We start from the raw sequence: 22,118 nt of genomic DNA, 5'->3' as shown, positions 1-22,118 counted from the left end.
CTGTACAGTTCCCTAAGATGATCAGGCAACCTCACAGATTTCTGTTCAGGAATATTTTTATTGTTCCTTTATTCTACCCCTTCTTGAAGTATGTGTTACGCTAATATTCTCTGCTGAGAGAGATGATCATTCTAATGTGAATTGTTATTTTCATTTGTGCCAACAGAGGAAACTTCGAGAGGTGTCCACAAAGTTCCAGCTTTTCCAGAAGCCTGCTAACTTCGAACAACGCATGCTTGACTGCAAGCGTGTGCTCGATGGTGTGAAAGCAGAGCTTCATGTCCTGGACGTGAGGGATGTGGACCCTGATGTCATACAGACCCACCTGGACAAGTGTATGGTGAGGCCACTGGGTGGCTAATTTGTCCAATGGGTTTTCCTGCTGCTAATATGGCTTCATCTAGTGCTTATATATATGTTTTGTACAATAGTTGTTGGTCTAAAATGTGCTAAGAATAGGGATACATGATGAAAAACAGGTTAGAAAATTAGAAGTGTGGTCCTTTCCTCCTAGGAAATTAGAAGAGATAGGAGAGAGAGTAAAATCAGAAAAAATTCAGTAAAACCAGCAGAGAGTAAAGTCAATTAGTACAGTGTAATGAGATAAGGAAACTAGAATAGACATGCATATAACGTGATTTAAAAACAAGAGGAAGACATATCTTAATCACAGTATGAAGTTAGGGAAGACTTCGACAGAATGTGACTAACCAGCTAAATTTTAAAGGATAAATTTGAGTCAGCTAGAAGAACCAGGAAATGGGAACCCACTCCAGCATTCCTGCCTGGAGAATCCCGTGGACAGAGGAGTCTGGCAGGCTATAGTTCATGAGGTCGCAAGAGTCGGACGCAACTTGGTAACTAAACCACCACCAGAAGAACCGTACTTAGAGTGAATGTCAGGAATATTGCAATGTACAGCAAATTTATTCTCAAAGAAAGTAAAATTTTAAATTTTAATTTATAAAGTTTAAGCCTAAAGTGTGAAAGAAGAAATTATACTTAGAATAGATGTCAGTAATATGGTAGCATAAAAATCATTCTCTAGGAAAATAAAATTTTAAGTCAAAGTCTACACTTAAGATGTAAAAGAAAAAATTATTTAGAAGACCTTATTACTCTTTTAGTTTTGAACTTTAAAATTCAGTTGCACAGGAATTTAAAGATCATGTGCCTGAGTATTCACAGTCTTAGAATTAGTGTTTTGTTTGAGAAGAATCATGAGAAAACTGAAGATGACACGTGTTAAGAAAAGTCTGGGAAGTTTGTGCTTTTCAAAATTGTCTGTTGCACATGTCTGTTGCATACTGAAGACTGTTTGATTACTTAAAAACTGGAATGAATGGAAGGATGAACAAATAGGATGAATTTTTATACATAATATGTGTGCATATGCATGAATGAGTGTCCATGTGTGTTTACTGAGATACAGAGATCAACAAAGCAAGCACTGTCCTTGACCCTTGAGTCATCTAGTCCAGTGGTCTGTTACTATGTGACCTTTCCACATGAGGTGTTTCAGGTCAACACTATGATGAATGGAGGTAAGAGAACCTGCCCAGGATAAAGCTTTTCAGCTTCAAAGCAATGCGGATGAGGGCATCTCTGAATTTGACCTGTATAACTTCAACTTCCTATGGTCATATACGTATTGATGTATGGAGCTTTTGTATGTCTTTTCATTATGTAACTAACATGTGCTGCTCTTTGTGGAACACTTTGTACTTCAGAGAACTGTAAGAAAAAATTGAATCTTAATACTTCCAAATTCCCACAGCCAGAAATAGCCAGCATTAGCTTTTTTCTAGTCATGGCATTTAGGATTTTGAAAAATGTAATTTTAAAAAATGTTGGACGTTCAATTTTTAGTCCTCATGTTTTCCCATTTTATGTAGGAAAAATGTTCATGTTATCAAGTACTTTCCTAAGCCTTTAAGATACAGGTTTGAGTCTTTTTTAATAAGACAAGTATAATCTCTATGAGTGTATTTCCTTATCTGAATGTAAAAAATTATTACAACCTTGATTTCATCTTACTCCTTCTTTGAACCAGATCTGAGAGAGATAAAACCCTTTGATCTCCGTGGTTAGTTCTTGCCTGTCAATCTTTGTCATCCATGTTCTGAAATGGTTCCAGTTACCACATTTTCACTAATATGTAAAATTTGTCTGGCTTTATTTTTAAGAAACTCTATAAAATTTTGAGTGAAGTCAAGCTTGAAGTGGAGACTGTAATCAAAACAGGAAGGCACATTGTCCAGAAGCAGCAAACCGACAATCCTAAGGGGATGGATGAACAGCTGACCTCTCTGAAGGTTCTCTACAACGACCTGGGCGCCCAGGTGAGCGGGCGGGTGCACTCCCCTCTGTCTCTCTCATCTGTGTATTCTGAAATTTTACTTCTGGGAGAGGAATGCTTATTTGAATTTTATGGCATCGATAATACATGTTTTAATTTATTACAATAATTTTTGTTATATATCTTTATAAGTGTGTGTTGGCTACGAGGGCCACTCCATTTCTTCTAAGGGATTCTTGCCCACAGTTCAGTTCAGTTCAGTCGCTCGGTGGTGTCTGACTCTTTGTGACCCCATGGACTGCAGCACACCAGGCCTCCCTGTCCATCACCAACTTCTGGAGTTTGCTCAAACTCATGTCCATTGAGTCGGTGATGACATCCAACCATCTCATCGTCTGTCATCTCCTTTTCCTCCTGCCTTCAATCTTTCCCAGCATCGGGGTCTCTTCAAATGAGTCAATTCTTCGCATCAGGTGGCCAAAGTATTGGAGTTTCAGGTTCAGCATCAGTCCTTCCAATGAATATTCAGGACTGATTTCCTTGGGGATGGACTGGTTGGATCTCCTTGCAGTCCTAGGGACTCTCAAGAGTCTTCTCCAACACCACAGTTCAAAAGCATCAATTCTTTGGTGCTCAGCTTTCTTTATAGTCCAACTCTCACATCCATACATGACTACTGGGAAAACCATAGCTTTGTAGTAGTTATAATGGTCATCTGAATTAAATTCACCCATTCCTATCCATTTTAGTTCACCGATTCCTGAAATGTCGATTTTCACTCTTGCCATCTTCTGTTTGACCACTTCCAGTTTACTTTGATTCATGGACCTAACATTCCAGGTTCCTATGCAGTGATTTTCTTTACAGTATTGGACTTTCCTTTCACCACCAGTCACATTCACAACTGACTGTTGTTCTCGCTTTGGCTCAGCCTCTTCATTCCTTCTGGAGCTATTTCTCCACTCTCCTCTGGTAGCATATTGACCTTATAGACACCTTATAGACCATACAGACACCTACTTACCTTTGGGGTTCATCTTTCAGTATCATATCTTTCTGCCTTTTCACAGAGTATGTTACTATTAAAATGGTGAATAGTTATATAGAAATGTATTTTAATGTGCAATCCAGGCTAATTTCTATATTTTCAAAGGCTACAGACATTTCATAAGTTATTGTGAGGAAACTCCACAAGTAATAGTCTCTGTGTAAACACAAGTTCTTGGTCCTTGGGTTTCTAGATTGAACAATCCATTGAGATATGTTAAAAACTTTAGGACTCTAATAAATAGTATCAGGAACTTCACATTAATCCAACAGGATTTAAAATCTTATCCAGAAACATCTATAATTTGGACATTTTAGTGAATTTGTAAGGAAGTTGTTAGGCCCTTTATTGTGAATGACTGACTGGATCCATTAAGCTTAAAGTCTTCTCTTATTGAGAATCTCTGCCCTGAAACCAGACAAGCAAAAACAAGATAAAACACAGAAACAAATGAAGTGAAACATTCTCATTAATATTGAAAAGCTGTGTTAGATAATATATTAGACCCTTCTGTGGTTATTAAATATTAACCAAGTTTCTACACAAGCCCAGAGAATACAAGCTGAAATTTTGTGATCACTTTGAGATTATTAACAGTCATACATTTCCTGGGCAATTTGGATTTCACTTCTGCAAGATTAGATTACTGATGTGATATACTGTATACCATTTTTGATACATTTCACATCTGGAACATGTATGGTAAGAGCTTCTTTTTATATTACATGGCTGAAGTTATTTGTGAAATATTACTGTATTATTTGGGCTTCCCTGGTAGCTCAGATGGTAAAGAATCTGCCTGCAATACGAGAGACCTGGGTTCAATTTCTGGGTTTGGAAGATCCCCTGGAGAAGGGAACAGCTACCCACCCCAGTATTCTGGAGATTTCTATGGACTGTATAGTCCACGGGGTCACAAAGAATTGGACAAGACTGAGCGACTTTCACTTTCACTGTATTTATTAATTGACAGGGCATTTTATGAATGGTAACAGTGTGGCTGGTTTTTACACCAAATTTCTGTGATTATGGCTTTAGAGTTAAGTCATTTTCTCACTCAATACAACTAAACTTTACTGTGTGTGAGGAGTTACACAGGCAGTTAGAGATACAGTGATGAGCAAAAACATGTTATCTCTGCCAAGTGGAACTGTGAGAAATAAAAGAAGAAAGCTTTAATCAAGCAGTCAAACAAAGTAATGTCAAATTATCAGCCTGAAGTGTTATAAAGGAATATATGTAGCACTGTAGGAGTATATGTAAAGAGGGATTTGATCCAGTCTGGGTTAGGAAAGCTTCCTGAGCAAGTGGTGCATAAGCTGAGATCTGAAGGATGAGTCGTAGTAGCCAGGGCGAAATCAGTGGAAGAGTTTTTGAGGCTAATGCAACATCATCTGTAAAGGTCTGTGGCAAGAGGCAGCGTGGTACATTTGTGTGGCTAAAGCAGAGAGAACAAGTGTGGGAACAAGGTTTTGGAGAGATGTGATGATACCAGATCCTACCAGTGTCTTCGAGTTTGTGATAAAGATTTTAATCTCTGTCTCTGGAGTAATGAGCAATTATTGCAGGGCTTTAGCAGGGAGAGAACATGCTCAGATATATGTTTTTCTAAAAGGTCACTCACTGCAGTTTGGAGGGTACATTGCATACAGGCAAGCATGGATGGAAGAAGACCAGTTAGGAAGTCATTGTCATGCTCTTAGTGAGAAATGATGGTTCTTGAACTAGGGTGGAACATTGGAGATAGTATGAACAGATTTTTTAAATAGATATTTAGGATGTAAAGTGAGCAGGACTTTGTGGAGGGTTTGATGTGGAGATACAGGAGAGAGATGAAGGAGACTCCTGGGTTTCTGGCTTGATTATGTGGAAGATCACAGTGCCATCATTGGGATGGGACACTTAAAGGCAGAAGCATGGAAAATCATAAACATGTATGGGATATGTTGACATTTTAAGTGTCTTTGAGAGAGTTAATTGCATATGTCAGATATTCACAGTTATTCAAGTCTGGAAAATATATCTGGGATGAAGATATAAATTTTATGAATCATATGCATTGAGGTGATAATTAAAATTTTCAGTGATGATGAGATTGACTAGGGAGAGGATATATCAATAGTGAAAAAAGAAAAGGTCCTGAATTAAGTAAGTTTTGAGGGATTGCATCACTTAGGAGGATATTTGAAGAAGATGAGCTTATAAAAGAAACTAAAGTATATATGTAAGTGTATGTGTGTGTATGTGTATGTATATATGTATATCACATTTCTTCATTTATTTATCAGTGGCTATTGTGAATAATGCTGCAGTGAATATGGGAATGCAGATACCTCTTTAAAATAATGATTTCATTTCCTTTGTTATATACCAGAAGTAGGATTGCTGGATGATAGAGCAGTAGTTCTTTTTTAAATTTTTTGAGGGCCCTTCCTGTTGTTTTCCATAACTGCAAACTTGACATCTGCTAAGAAAGTAGATCTTAAGTGTTCTCACCACAGAAAAAGGTAACTGTGATGATGCATGTGTTAATTAACTGTGGGACTCATTTCACAATGTATATGTGTATAAAATGATTACAGTATACACCTTAAAAATGCACATTGTGCAACCATATATTTTATATGCATGAGAAACTACATATAAAAAAGTGATAAGAGTGGTAGTACCCCAGGAACGTGCTAGGTCTGGGAAGCTGAAGGACGGAGGGGATTTGGAGAATGAGTGTAGGTTTTTGTTTTGAATATTACCAAAATATTAAAAACAAGGCATCCACTTAAAAGCATACTTTAGATCTTTTGCCATTGGGGTCATCACTGAGCTTAGCAAAGATGATTTCTGTGGAATGATGGAGGTAGAAGCCAGAATGTCATGGCTTGAACACTGTATGGGGGATGACAAATGGTTTTGAGAATTTGTATAGGGTAGGTGGGGCCAGAGGAGGAAACGTGTGTGTGTGTGTGTGTGTGTGTGTGTGAGAGAGAGAGAGACAGACAGACAGACAAACGCTTGAGTATGTTTCATCCTTGGTGGGAATGATCCTATTGAGAAGGAATGCTTGCATCTCCAGGAGCGAGAAGGGATAAATGGTTAGGTAAAAGATTTACAACTTGATACTGCCTAATTTAATATGCAGTACATCTTAAAATGTATTGATTAGATCAGCTGAAGAGAGTGTAAATTGTTGTAAGTTGAACTGTAAATTATTTTCTTCCTGGTATACCAAAATCTTTGGTAGCATTAAGTTTTATGATGATTGTGTGGTTGCCTGGGCATGTCAGTCAGATAAGTATCGTAATATCTTTTAATATAATTCAAATATTTTTCTCCTGAAGTCTGCCTTGAGGTGCTATTAATTTAGAGTCATGAATTTTAATTAAACTCCATAGGAAAAAAATTTCACTTTTAAGAAGGAATTGAATAATAATCAATCTTTGAGACATGCAAGAGTAAAAATAAACTTATAGGATGAGTAAGAAATTCAATTCCATTTTACTTACTAAGAAAATTTGATTTCTATATCTAAGAAAGTTTATTTTATATCATCTAAAAAATTTCATCCCATACATGACATTTCACTCTACTACTTGTAATATTATCGTCTATACATACATGCACATAAAAGGAGGAACATGTTTTCATGTATATATCGTGTTTGACATCCTTTAAAGTGTCAGCTCGGCATTAGGTTGTGAATCATTTTAGTCTGAGAGTGCCACTGTGTAATGCCAGTGGTCAGACCAGGCCCAGTCTCATGGTCATGCCGCTCTGCTCATGACCTTAACCTTTTTAAGCTTCACTGTCCTGTTCTGTTAAGTGGAAAAAAAATAGTTCTGATCAGAGGGTTTTATTGTATAACATGTGTAGATTCGTTAGTATAATATGAGAGGCTGGTAAATGTCAGTTGAGTTCATTTCGCTTTCTGTCAACAACAGTAAGAACAAAATAGTGCAAATTTTTATAAGTTTGTATTCCACAGCCATTTAATGTATTTTAAATTAAGTGGTTAATTGTGAAACATATGATTGTAAAAAGTCTTGCCATTTCTCCCTCATGTTGATATGTTTGTGTTTTAAACAGAATCCCTCATTGAGAGGGTTTAAGACATCTTCTGCTCAAAATGATGAAAGATGCTATTCATTGATTCCTTAACCTTGTTGAACGGACTGGGGCAAGACCTTTGTGTATATATTTTCCTCACTAAAAACTCATAACAACCTTCTGAGGGCTCTATCTCTACCAGGGCCACTTAGGAAGTTGAGTGGTAGAACTAAGATGAAAACTCAGGGCTGCCTGAAACTTAACCACTACAGTATATTGTCTTCCTGCAGAAATGCAAGAATGAAGTGATTCTAGGTGCCAGAGATAAAGGTTAGGTATGTCTTGGGTGTTATGAATCTGTGTGGATCTTTCGTCCATGTTTGTTTCCACCCATGTTCATCTCTCTTGTGCTTTTTTTTAAGGTGACAGAGGGAAAACAGGATCTGGAAAGAGCATCCCAGTTGGCTCGGAAAATGAAGAAAGAGGCTGCTGCTCTCTCTGAATGGCTTTCTGTTACCGAAACCGAACTGGTACAGAAATCCACTTCAGAAACTTTGCTTGGTGATTTGGATACAGAAATTTCCTGGGCTAAAGTAAGTCGTAGTTCAGGTGAACCACGAAGATTATCAGTGTAATCTGTGGCATTTTGATCAGAGAAATCTGGGTAGATGTCCATTTCATACTAAATATCGTCTTTTCCTTTTTCCGTTCTTTTTTCCACATCTCTGTCCTAAGAATATTTTAAAAGCAACTATCTTCAGAAGACACACACACACACACACACACACACACACACATGCATGCATATATATACAAATAACATATACATATACATATGTTAAGATAGGGGAAAGATTTGTTGATTGACTGATTTTGGCCACACCTCTCAGCTTATGGGATCTTGGTTCCCCACCAGGGATTGAGCCTGGGTCCTTGACAGTGAAAATGCAGAGTCCAAACAACTGGAAAGGAATTCCCCAGAAGATATTTTTGTCTTGATTCTGAAAGAGTTAAACTCACATGGCTTATCAACAAGGTTTTTGTAGTCATTATACTTATGTGGTATTTCAACACAGTATAACTATCACCTTCAGAATCAGTGACATTTTTTGAGTATTCATTCTTCACAAAGTATCATGCTGAATTTATTAATTCTTCTATAGTAAGTTTTGTACCAGTAACTAATCTTTCTATTGCAAGCTAGCTGGTGTAGAGAGCAGAGAAATAGAATTTAAAAAAAATATCAATAAAAGATCAAAGAATTTTCTCTAGTCCTGTATTTACTTAGCAATCACATAGATTAGAGAGTTGATTTGCCAGTTCTCTCTTTTGAGGTGGACCAAGAATTGAATGAAAACACAAAGTAGTTTTTCTTTTTTTTAACCAAGGCATTCTCTTTTTCTCAATTCATTTTCTAAGAAGCATGTATACTAGAGATAACTGCTGAAAATAAAGAGTCAGCACTGTGACAGAGCTTTATATAAAACCCCAGGTGTCAGTTTTGACTACTTCTACAGGTGTCGAGTTTTGGGGTGTGAAGAGGAGGTGCTCTGAGGTCGTGGGGTGATACAGTCCTTTAATTTGAATGCTCTTTGGAGTTAGCTGCTGTAAGAAAGTCAAGATGTTAGTTACTAGAAAGAATGTCCTTAGTTTAATAGCTTGTGGAATGTATAATTGCTGTGGGCTGTATGGAGTAAAAGGGATATATGAAGGAAGTGAAACACACTGGAATTCATGGTTACAGTGGATGATTGACAAAGGTGCTAAACTTTATTTTTTTTAATTAAAGGTTTTCAAGGAAATATTATCTTTTTTCTACAATACACTTTGAAAGTCATTATTTTTTTACTAGTCCCATGAGTCCTATAAGCTCATTGAATGATATTTGCATAGTGTAATATAAAAAAAGAGACAGGAGCAAAAATGATCTTTAATCAAAGAATACCCTGTTATCATTTCAGTTTTTTGTAGGCCCATGTAGACATGAAGCACAAGCATATATTTTAAAAAGAATTATGTTTAGTGTTTCATGACCTTTTTGAAAAGCAGGTTGTGTCTTTAACATTTTCTTTTATCTGCGAGTGTTTTGTGTCACACATTGGAGATAGATAGTATTTCATTGTATATTTTATTTATTGTCCCATTCTTCCATTCATGTCCGTTTAAATTATTACCAGTTTTCACTATTGTAAAAATGGCTGTGATGAGTATACTTGTGGTTAAATCTTAGCATATATTTGTAATTTTCTGAGGATAAATTCTTAGCTCTAAAAATATTGGGTCAAGGGATGTATCCATTTTAAAGTCTATACTGGTTATGAAATTGTCCTTCAGAAATGTTTTACCCAACAGCTGTAAGTGAGAATTTCTACTTGCTTGTTTTAACTAAACTTTTGACAGTGGCAGGCAAATAACATGTCTCGGTTATTTAATTAGAACATTTTCTTTTAGTGTATAGGCCATTTGTAGCTTCTGTCATCATTTGATGTTGTAATTTAGAGATCTTTACCTGTTATAATTATTAATGCTTAATATGTTGTGTATTGATGCAATTTTTGGCCTCTCTAGTTTCCTTTCTGTTCTGTATATTTTTTAAACACCTACTATACATTTTTTTTAAAGAATAAAGTTTTTTTCCCCCCTAATTATTTCTGCCTTTAGTGTTTAGAAAGGCCAACTTTACAACAAAATTACATAATTATTTACTTATATTCTCTTCTAGCTCTTTTATAGTTTCATCTTTTTTACCTTTAATGCTTTAATCCTTCTGGAATTTAGTTTGGTGTATGTAATGAGGTAAGGCTCTAACCCTTTTTTCCCCAAATAGTTTACCAGTTATCTCAGCACTATTTGTTGAGTAATTATCCTTACTGACCTGCTCAATTCATGTATTCTTTTTATCTGTTACTTTGCTTTATTTTCTGCTTCCCTGATCTGACCCTCTGAAAAGTTCTTCAACTATTTAATATGTGGTTCCATAATATACTTTAGCATGTAGTTAATGACAGGATTTCTTGACTCTATATTCCTTCTTTTGTATATATTCATATGAATTTTAAAATTATTACACTTAAATTCTTAAAAAAATTCTTCTAGAAACTTTGGTTGAATTGCCCTAAATTTATAAATTTGATTTTAGGGGAATTGACATCTTTACTAAATTAAGTCTTTTTAGTAACATGTAAATGTCTCATTTCCTCTCCAAATTCCCTTACATCCCTACATAATGCTTTGTAAACATTACACATATATGCCAAAAAGTTTATTCTTGTGTATTTATTTTATTGGTATGTAAAAAGTATACTTTTCTTTTTATTTTAAACCAATTTCTTATAGCTGGTACACAGGCAATATCCATTTTTGCATATTTAATTTTTAATCATCTTTGTGTACTCACGTAAATTCAATTAGTTTTTCAGTTGATTCTCATCATTTTTAAGGCAAAGACAGTAAGTAATGATGTTTATTTCTTCTGGAACCATTCACTCTTAAATTCCCACTTAATCTTATTTCAGATTGGAAATAATGAAGATGGTATATACAAATCACAAATTCACAGTACATTCGTATCATTAGAGTAAACCAAATGAAACACCAGTATGTAACATAATCACTCATTTTTTTCAACATTGTATTGTCAGATTTAATAACTATAAATATTTCACAACACTTCAGTATATTTCCACCACTATAAAATCATGTAAAATTATTTTCCAATGCAAAATTTAAATAGCATCTTCATTCCAGAATGTAATGTTTTTATTCCATAGCTTAAAAATTAGTATTTTCATTGTAGCCATTTTCTTTACAGTAAAGTCTATTAACATAGATTGTGTACTGTTTAAATTTAGTTGCATATAGTTAATTATTTCTTATAATTTTTACAGACTACTATAGCCAATCAGTCCATAGCCACTGAAGCAATGTAGAAAGTTAATAACTGTGGAGAGCATGGCTGTGGGTATTCTGTTTTTCTGTTTGTTTCCATCTTTGCTGGAGAAGAGCACTTACTTGAGAGAAGTGTTTTGATGTCTTTATAAATGTACCAGTAATTAATGAGGCCAAATGAGTCTTACATCTTGACTCACTTGCGATTTTTATCTTTCAAAATGTGATTTAATGATGAGACTGAATGTGGACTTGAACTCCTTGAAATGATTTGTTTAAATATTATTCTAAGGTACAACAGCAGTAGGGTAGATATGTGCATGTTACTTTTTGATTGAAAGAACTTTGCAGTTTTAATTTTGGAACCCGACATTCTCTTTCTAATTCTCTGGTAAAACTTATAAATGTGAGAATCAAGTTATCATAATACCATCCAGGGTATTACCTTTATATAATATGACAATCACAGAACCAAAGCTTAGACATGCTACTTCTCCTGTGATGTACTTAAGATGAAATATTTTTTGTAATGTTTATAAACAGACTAAATGTTAAGTTACCTAGTTACAGGGTTGTTCAGTTCAATTCAGTTCAGTCGCTCAGTTGTGTCTGATTCTTTGTGACCCCATGGACTGCAGCACGCCAGGCCTCCCTGTCCATCACCAACTCCTGGAGTTTACCCAAACTCGTGTCCATTGAGTCAGTGATGCCATCCAACCATCTCATCCTCTGTCATCCCCTTCTCCTCCTACCTTCAATCTTTCCCAGCATCAGGGTCTTTTCAAATGAGTCAACTCTTCACGTCAGGTTGTAGTCCTTGCAAATAAATATAGTGCACATCAGTTTTTTCCTGTAGTAGTCAAGGAGATAAATTCACTATGAATATTTTAGAATTTTGAGTTCTGGGGTAGTCCTGCTTTGCCTGCTTGTAGTTACTGAAAATGAAATTCATTCTTTATATCTAAAGTTATGATGCAGATAATTGTTGATGTGTAATAAATTAAATTTATATTTAAAAATAAATTATTACCTTTCCACATCTAAAATTGTTACGTTCTTTGGTATTTGTGTAATTAAATATTTAATTTTTCTTTGAAACTTAAAAACTCTCATGTTAGCAACTTGTGGAATCTTGTGCACTTCTGACGTGTGTAATCAATCTAGGGAGTCGTATATATATATATATATATATATATGGAAGAAAAATATTTTTAAAATGAAGGTTGTGTAAACTTTTGTAATGTTCCGCAAGATGAAGTGGGTCTTGGGATTTTTATTTTCTAGAATATTCTGAAGGATCTGGAAAAAAGAAAAGCCGATTTAAATACCATCACAGAGAGCAGTGCTGCGCTCCAGAACCTGATCGAGGGCAGCGAGGCTGTTTTAGAAGAGAAGCTCTGTGTCCTGAATGCCGGGTGGAGCCGGGTGCGCACCTGGACTGAGGATTGGTGCAACACCTTGATGGTAAGTTTCAGGAAGGATTTCATGGTGAAACCCTTTCTCCTATAAACACGTAAAAACCAATACAGCTTTGATTGGAATTCCAAGTCATATTTTCTGTTTGTCACGATAATGTTTTGCTCGTGAATTAATTTCATTTAGACTATATTTTATCTTTTTCTTTGAAAAGATAACTAGAAAGAGTTCAAAGTTTTTCTATTAAGTAATAAACCATTCGTGATATACATAGAAATGTGTACTTGAACATCTTACTAAATGTAGCTTACCTGCAACATTTTAAATGACTTAATATTGTATTTAATTTTCATACTATTACAGGCTATATGTATAATTTTTTTTATGTATAATGTTTTTAATGTTCTAAAATTGGTGTACTAGTTAAGGGCACAGGTTCTAATATTGGATAGCCCAAGTTAAAGTTTTGACTATAAACTGGAGGACCTTGGTCAAGTTACTTAAGCATTTTCTAAATCTCAATTTTCTCATATGTAAAATGGACATTATTATAATTTTTACCTCATACAGTTTTTGTGATTATATAGTGGAAAACATGTAGGGTTCTTATAACTAAAAACAATCAATATTAGATATTATGATAATTATGGTAATTATTAAATGTTATATGCTATTAATCTTTGGTTATACCACTACACAATTAACTAGTATTTCATGAAATAGTGACCCTCTACTTTCATAATGCTTTCTGTTTCTCTTATATTAATACTAACAATGAATACTATATGGCAGCATTACCATCTCCTCCCTTAAAAAGAGTTCTCATCTATAAATTATTGTTTCTTTTGATATACCTGAAATAGGACTTTTTCCAAATTCATGGAGTTACTGGGTAATGGATAGAAACAGAGAAAAATAAATTATCATGTGTTTCAATATTTATTGAAATCAATCAGAATGTATAGGGCATTGAAGTTGGTGGGCTTACATCTTGACCTGTCAGATTCATATTCAGAGTTCATCTACAACTTACTGTCTTCATAACCCTGTGTGAATTGCTTAATTTCACTAAGTTTTAATTTCCCTATATATAAAATGGAGTTAAAAGAACATATTCAGCAACGTTGTTAAGTGTTGAATAACAAATGTGAAATCTTGGCTCATAGAATATGTTCTATACCTATTTTATATGTTCATTTACATTGTAACTAGTTTTATTCCACATTCTCATAGTCCTTACTTCTGTTTTCTGCAGTCTGTACCTTCTAAATTCTCCTTTCAAATAATATCTTTCTATTTCTATTAGAGCATTTGATTTACCTACTTTGGTCTGATGTTTTTCAATTCTTAATTAGAATCCAGACCATTGTCAAAACTTTTCTTATGTCATTTATTCTCATTTTCAATGATTTTTTCATATTATACATTAATAATTTGCTTATTTTAAAACTTACTTCATCCTATAAAATATATTTCCTAAAAGTTGTTAATTTCATCATAAGGCTCCTGCACTCTTTTTGATCAAATTCTAAATTCTTGCCTTTGCCTCAGGAATTCTGCCCTCTTTTAACTGGCTTAAGTGTTTGCTTCTGTTTTCAAATTTATGTTCTCAATCACATGTTATATCATGCTTCAGGAAATATCACTGAGGTCTATGCCAAGTGTCATGTTAAGTGCTAATGGTACTGAGGTGAAAAGACATGGGCCCTGCCTCAAGCACTCAAGCTTTGAGTAGGCCAAATCTTATTCAAGCATATTTGAATTGCTTTTTATACTAGTAGTTCCTTAAATGAGTTCTTAACAAATATGATCAAGGCAGGACCAGTAAGATTATTTGTAGTATATGAGTGAGAAGTAGGGATTAAAATGAAATGAAATTTATAAAGGAACTTTTCGCCATTTATTCTTCCACTTTTCATTGTGTTGAGGTCTAAATTAAAACGAAAAAAGTACCCAACCACAGCTGTGCTTCTGTGGTGGCTCAGACAGTAAAGAATCTGCTGGCAATGTGGGAGACCCAGGTTTGATTCCTGGGTTGGGAAGATCCCCTGGAGAAGGGAATGGCTACCCACTCCAGTATTCTTGCCTGGAGAATTCCATGGACAGAGGAGCCTGGCGGGTTGCAGTCCGTGGGATCGCAGAGTCGGACACGGCTGAGTGACTAACACTTTCACTTTACAGCTGTGCAGTTTTTGGAGTGAGATTTATCCATTGGGGAAGAGCTTTGCAGGAAGGTAGAAGTTCTTCTTGAAATTCAACATTACTTAGGTCTTTGAAGACCTTTTAAATGTCTTTGAAGATTATTGTCTTAATTATTTCATATAGTCATATCAGTGTTTTATTAATTCCTTTCTAGAGCCATCAGAACCAGTTGGAAATATTTGATGGAAATGTTGCTCACATAAGCACCTGGCTTTATCAAGCTGAAGCACTGTTGGATGAGATCGAAAAAAAGCCAGCAAGCAAACGAGAAGAAATTGTGAAGGTAGCAGACATGGAAGATCAATAAATCTGAGAATGGAAGGTTTTGCTGTTGCCTTTCTCTTGAGGAATACTCCAAGTTACTTGTGCACTTGTGTTTCTTGTGCCCTAGATTTATTAACTTTTATGTTGGTGGGACAAACATGAGAATGAGTCTTTTTTTTTTTTTTTGGTTTTTGTCTTAGCTAAATTTTTGTTCCATTCCTCTGAGGTAAGAATTGGCATCTAAAAGTGCCACATTATGGGAATGTTAACATAATTTTTCCATTGTAATTTGATAAGCTAGGAAAACAGAAAATATGTCTTCATTTTGTCATGGTGCGTAGTTGAATGCTGCGTCGTTAGTTAACAGTGGAAGTGCATTCTTAGTTATTTTTTTTATGACTTGCAAAATTTGGTGGCATCACAGAAAGTCGGAGCAAAACTGACTTCATAATGAGCATTTGGCTTTCATTTCTTGCTGCATATTCCCCACCAACCCAGCTTTTCAGAGGGATCAGCTGTGAAAAAAAAGATAGTACGCTTTTTTAGAAGTGCAGTATGGCAGACTTCTTCACTTTGCTCAGCTGCTTGATACCCATACTCATTGGTGATAAGCAAAGAAGAAATTGTTGTCCTGGGGATTCAGAGTCTCAGAAAAGTGCCAAGAGTACCCCTTATTCTTTCCTGTGTTTTTACATTTTGTTTCAAAGTTGAAAGTCAGACCTAACTTTTAAGAATTCCCCCTGGGAAATCTTTCTATCTAGTGCTCAGGCTCCACCTATCCTTCTTTGGAACTCTCTGACACATCAGAAATGCATGAACAGTTGAATTCTGGGTTATAATGTACTCTCGCAACATTTTGCAGACATCACTGAATGAATCTTTTTTTTCCCCTTCACGTTGTTTCCTGCAGTGTTATGCAGGAAACACTGCGTAATTAAAGATTTGATGAGGAACCTGCAAACAATAAAGAATGTGTCTGTTGCCAGCAAAATAACAATTATTTCAGGTCCTTTAGAGTTACAGAGCTTTTTCGCACCAGATGGTTCATGTGAAACAAAACTATTTTAGAGTGTTTAATTATTTGTCTGTAAAACCTTTAAAGCATGAATTAGTTTCCTTTCTTTACTACATTTTCCTTATTTCCAGGACTACACTTTTAGTGAATTTATTAAATTTATTACATTTATTAAATTACTAACATACGTTTAACATAACCTTTAAACAATTTTTCATGAAAGTCAAGACCTATTTGCAAAGTGTTTATTTCTTTCCACTTGATTTTTCTTAAAGAGAATTTCAAGAATCTGTACACAACTAGCAAAATTTGAGACAAGCAGTGGCTGTTTTTTTTTTTTTAATATGACAATCAGATTTAGATGCAAGAGAACACATATGAAAAGTTCCATAGTTAAGTTGATGTTCTTCTGTTTCTATCTACATATACTAATTTAAAAACTACTTCCTCAAACTACTTATTTTCTCTCAGCCACCATAACAAGTAAGCTCAGATTCTTCAGAGCAGTGGATTAGGCTCCACGTCTGAGATCATTGAGTGCCTTGCGGTATCCTTCATTCTTGTAAATCACCAGGAAAACATCTGCAGAATTTATAGATACATACAGATAAGCTAATACTTCACTCAAAATGTACTTATAGCCATACTCCTGAGAGAATTCCAGCATTCTCCAAAAACTTATGAATGAAGTAGGAATCGAGGCAGGTATTTGCATTCCTTTCTTAGGCCTGAAAATGAATTTAATGACCATTATGAAATTAGCCAGAGGAAACTGCATAATGTTGTTGTACATTTTAGTTAAAAACTAAATGATAATATTCAACTCACTTCCAAATCAGTTTACCTTCACCAAGGAAAGGGGGATGGTGGTAAACAAGATTTCTAGGGGGAAAAGAAGTTAAAGTCTATTCCTTGCTACTTAATCTTTTATCAGCCTCAAGAAACTTTGCAACTCTTGGAATAAGATGGTTGAGGAAATGGCACAATAAATCTTATAGACTATTCAATTATAAAGTTTTATATAAACTGGGAGTAGTTTAAAATGCTTCCCATATAGCATTTCCCATTCTCTCTCTTTTTTAAAATATATGAACAGCTCTTATTCAAATTGATGGTATTGAAATGTCTTACTAGGAATCTCAGACATTTATTTAAACTCCCTTTACTTCCCTTTTAGCACTGCACCCGTGTTTGGTTTTGATTTTTCCCATGTGATAATTTCGTGCTTTCTTACAATTAGCGTTTACTCTCTGAGATGGATGATGTCAACCTCCAAGTACAGAATGTCCGAGATCAAGCTGTTGTTTTGATGAGTGCACGTGGAGGCTCAAGCCGGGAGCTTGTAGAACCAAAATTAGCGGAATTGAACAGAAATTTTGAAAAGGTCTCTCAACACATCAGAAGTGCCAAAGTAAGTAATTATGTTTTAATATGAAACTATTTTCTTGTACATATGTAGCTGAATGGTAGATAGTTATACGGTGCTAGTGCTAAGTCGCTTCAGTTGTGTCCGAATGTAACCCGCCAGGTTCCTCTGTCCATGGGATTCTCCAGGTAAGAACACTGGAGTGGGTTGCCATGCCCTTCTCCAGGGGATCTTCCCCACCCAGGGATTGAACCCATGTCTCTTACATCTACCTGTATTGGCAAGCAGGTTCTTTACCACTAGTGCCATCTGGGAAGCCCCAGTTATATGATATATACAACAAAAAATTAAATGAAATGGTTTTATCACTTTTCTTTGATTGGAGCGTTTGTTCTTATTTATGATTGTGCAAGTGAAGGAGAGAATCTAAGAAATGAGTATTAAAGAAAATAACCCATTTGAGAAAAGGTTTCAAGTATTGAAATTATCTAAGAGGAAGGGTCCTCATTTTTGTAGGCAGTAAATACTCTCTAACTTTGGTTTGTTTTGAAATATCTGATGTTGTTGTTGTTTAGTCGCTAAGTCCTGTCTGACTCTTTGCGACCCAATGGACTACAGCCCACCAGGCACCTCTGTCCATGGGATTTTCCAGGCAAGGATACCAGAATGGATTACCATTTCCTTCTACAGGGGATCTTCCTGCCCCAGGAATCAAACCTGGGTCTCCTGCTTTTGCAGGCAGACTCTTACCACTGAGCCACCAGGGAATCCCAAAATATCTGATAAAATAGGCCAAACTATCTTCCATAGCCTAAGAATATACTTAGATTATTTGCAACTTAAAGAAAACAAACAAAAATCTTGCTTTAACTCTTGCCTTCCTTACCTTGTGACCTAAGCTTACGTTAGTCTTTTCAGTGGCTCTATGGGAGATTTTTCTACAAATGTAAAAAAGTAATATAGGAGACATAGGAGGCAGATTGAAAGAAAGTACGAAGAAAATGACTATTTTTCCTATAAATTCTGTTAACATTTTGGCATGTATTTCTATTCTTATATATATGTGAAATTAAAGTATCAAAATTTTTATATTGTTTTGTGTATTCTCCTTTGACAAGGTTTTTTAACAGCTATTCAATTGTATGATCTGTTGTGGTTTTTAAGTCAGTTTTCCACTTTTATTGTGCTTTTTAAAATATTGTCTTGTTAAAATTCTCTTATGCGTGTCTTTTTGCTTGTCTCTTAATATGCCCTTAGGATCACTTCATAGAATTCCTTGAAATTGTCATGAAAGTTGTACATACAAATGCTGTTAAATAGATTTTTCCAGAGAGGTTGCTAGCTTCCCCGTGTTCAGTCAACACTGCTAGTTTTCCTGCATTTCATTTTATTAAAGTTGTTCCATTGATTTTGGACTTCTCCAGTGGCTCACTGGTAAAGAATCTGCCTGCATTGCAGGAGATTTAGGTGACATGGATTCTATCCCTGGGTTGGGAAGATCTGTTGGAGACAGGTCATGGCAACCCACTACAGCATTCTGGCCTGGAGAATCCCATGGACCGAGGAGCCTGGCAGGCTGCAGTCCATGGGGTCACGAATAGTCAGACACGACTGAAGCGACTGAGCATGCACACACATTGATTTTAGGCACGTCCATAGAAACTATTTCTATATAGATTTTGTCTGAAAATACTGCATTGAGAAGGATACACTTTTCTGAAGTTTGGATATCACAATCCAAGGGGCACTGTACTGGAGAACATTAATTGGGAGTCATTCTTTGTCACGTTCCTGTATTCGGAGGTGGTCTTTCTTCCTCTCTGGCCAAGGCAGGGGTGGCTTCTGCATCATGGCACTGTTTTCTGATGTTTGACCACCAACTGTTTGTTTGTGGTCTTAGAATGCCCCTCACACATTCCAGGCAGTCAGGGTCCCTTGCACACTACTTCACATCAGTGGCTGGAATTTGGAGAATGTGGTAATCAGAGATGCCCAAGTTGGTAAAAATTATTGCTGTGTGAGTGAATAAACTAGTCAATTCAAATACATGCTAGTTCTTTCTTGACACTGATTAATGGTGAAAGGTCAAGTTAAGACCGTCTTTTTAAAGAGTGTTTTTCCCTCCACAGTTGCTAATTGGCCAGGAACCGTTATCATACCCGTGTCTGGTTACCAGTGAAGCATTTGAAGTTGGTGTGCCTTTCTCTGACTTGGAAAAATTAGAAAGTGACATAGATAATATGTTAAAAGTTATGGAAAAACACTTGGAATCCAGTGATGAAGATGAAAAGGTTGGTTCAAGGAGATTTTCAAAACCATGTTGTTGTCACTTTTGTTCTTTGTTAATTACATCTTTACACTAATGATGTTTACTCAGATATATGCCAAACATGATAGAACAGATTTAAATGTGATTTTCTGCAAAGTGTCAATGTAAGATTTGTCATGTGATTTACACAATATCTTAAAAAAATAGACATATTTTCTGATGATAGTGTTATCTTAGTGCAATTTAACTTCTAAACTAGCAGTCTTTATGAGCTATTTTAACTTCATATATAAATATTTTAAGAGAAACATAAACATTTATTGTGTATCATTCAGATAAACATATGTTGACTATACTATACTTTGTAGGTTGGTTCTGCTTGGGAACTGATAGTAATTGACCCTGTACTTTTTTCTTTTGAGTAATTTATATCTTTCAAACATTCAGATGGATGAGGAGAGAGCCCAGATTGAGGAAGTTCTACAAAGAGGAGAACAAATGTTGCATCAACCTATGGAAGATACTAAAAAAGAGAAGATTCGTTTACAGTTACTACTTTTGCATACAAGATACAACAAAACTAAGGTATTGTCATGGGGGAGATTCTTTTCCACTTAAATAACTTTTTCAACTCTTGCCATTCAGATGTTTAATGTTGAAAATCAAATGATTTCTCAAATCATTTAACAAATGATTTCTCAAATCAATGATTTCTCAAATCAATGAGACATCAAATCAATGATGTCTCAAACCAATTGGAATGGTATTTCTTTCTCCTTTCTAGTGTGTATTGCTAGATAGGTTTATATTTTTGGATGAGGCAACACTAAGAAAATAGAAAAACAAAACTTTATTATAGGACATCCCTTTTGGATTTCAGATAATGTTTTAAACCTTTGGGGTGTGACTTCCTCCTTCAGTTTTGTATTTTGTGTGTAGAGGTCTTGACCACATTAAAAAAAAAAATTCTAGTTTACAAATAACTAAATTTGTGATGTTGATAAAATATGATTTATATTCTAGAAAAAGATTAACCACCAGCTCCCTTTTCAGTGGCCATCTTTGCAGCTACATTGTAAATGTGCTGGTGTTCCTTAGAGGTCTGTTAAGCAATCCTAGAACCAGTTTTCGTCAATGACGTTGGAATCCACTAGAAGATTCAGGTTTCTCGGCTTGCTGTCTACTGGATGTCTCCATCTGTTTGCACTGCTGCCTTGTAACAGGTTCCAAGTTGAACTAGCCCTCTCACGACCTCTCCCCACCCCCAACCTGTTTCCTACTTTATTCCCTATCTTAGTTAATTACTTTTCAAAACTACCCATTCTCAAGGTAGAAACCTCAAAATCTTCTCAATCATTTCCTGTTCCACATAGGCTTTGTTCCTCACACCACATTGAGGTTGGATTAAAACCATTAGGTCCAAATGAAATAAGACACGGGCCTGAACCGGCAGCTGAATCCAGTTCTATCAGTTACTTGTTTTATGAACTTGGGAAAGTAACTTCCTAAATCCTCTATCCCTTCCATAATTCAGACTTCTGTGATTTTTACCTCTTAGTTATTCCCCAAGCGTCTCATAACTCCATCCCACCTTCTGTATTTTTCTCAGGATTATTCCTCACCCGCTAAGTCCTGGCTGATCATATGATTCCTATTCCAAGAACTTGTTCAGGACTATTGTAAAATGCATAAAAAGCTTTAATTGCAAGATTTGTCACTGTAGTGATATATAGAGGCTTTGGTTTGACCTCTGCCACCTCTGATTCACTGTCATTCCCCATATAGTATAGCTATACTGTTTTTTTCTACCTTTTCTCAGTATACTGGTGCCTTAGTACCTCTAGAATCTTGCTAATTTTATTGTTATTCCCTGGTGTGAGTTTTATCTTATTTTATCTGAAAAATATGTTGTCTCTTAATACTCGTTTCCATTTTTATTTCTAACATCTTTAATATTATATTATAGTTCTTTGTTTTATCGTTGCTTTTAAAAGTATCTTTCATCTCTGGAACTTCATCTTTGGGCCCCAAATAGAGATAATTTTTAGACTTTTAACACATAAATACATTTGGTTTTTGAAAGTACTACTGTATACTATTACAGAATGGCTTCATTTTGGTTTCACTCGCATTAGTTATTGTAAATAAAATGATTTTAAGACATTAAAGCATTTTTATCCTTCTTACATTAACCTGTATACTTCTTCAAATCTGTAGTTTTTAAAACTGTGAACTGTGAACATTAGACTCCCTTGAGTAGCTTAAATAAAATCAAGCCTCAAACCAGTTAAATCAAATTCTTTCAGGTTG

The 22,118-nt window shown here is 35.3% G+C and overlaps 1 protein-coding gene across 8 annotated transcripts in view; it reads left to right on the top strand.

Moving 5' to 3' along the window:
• UTRN (utrophin) overlaps positions 1 to 22,118 on the top strand; it is a 538,989-nt gene that overhangs the window by 197,842 nt on the left and 319,029 nt on the right. For all 8 annotated transcript variants that reach the window (XM_065931202.1, XM_065931205.1, XM_065931203.1 and 5 more), the window contains 8 exons: positions 167 to 340; positions 2,187 to 2,342; positions 7,811 to 7,981; positions 12,561 to 12,740; positions 15,049 to 15,177; positions 17,414 to 17,584; positions 19,669 to 19,830; positions 20,256 to 20,393. In XM_065931202.1, the coding sequence (XP_065787274.1) occupies positions 167 to 340; positions 2,187 to 2,342; positions 7,811 to 7,981; positions 12,561 to 12,740; positions 15,049 to 15,177; positions 17,414 to 17,584; positions 19,669 to 19,830; positions 20,256 to 20,393 (1,281 nt within the window). The remainder of the gene's footprint in view (positions 1 to 166; positions 341 to 2,186; positions 2,343 to 7,810; positions 7,982 to 12,560; positions 12,741 to 15,048; positions 15,178 to 17,413; positions 17,585 to 19,668; positions 19,831 to 20,255; positions 20,394 to 22,118) is intronic.

This window comes from Muntiacus reevesi, chromosome 3 (genome assembly GCF_963930625.1).
Source record: "Muntiacus reevesi chromosome 3, mMunRee1.1, whole genome shotgun sequence".
NCBI lineage: Eukaryota > Metazoa > Chordata > Mammalia > Artiodactyla > Cervidae > Muntiacus > Muntiacus reevesi.
The sequence above is the reverse complement of the archived record's forward strand: the minus strand, read 5'-3'. Positions and strand labels throughout refer to the sequence as shown.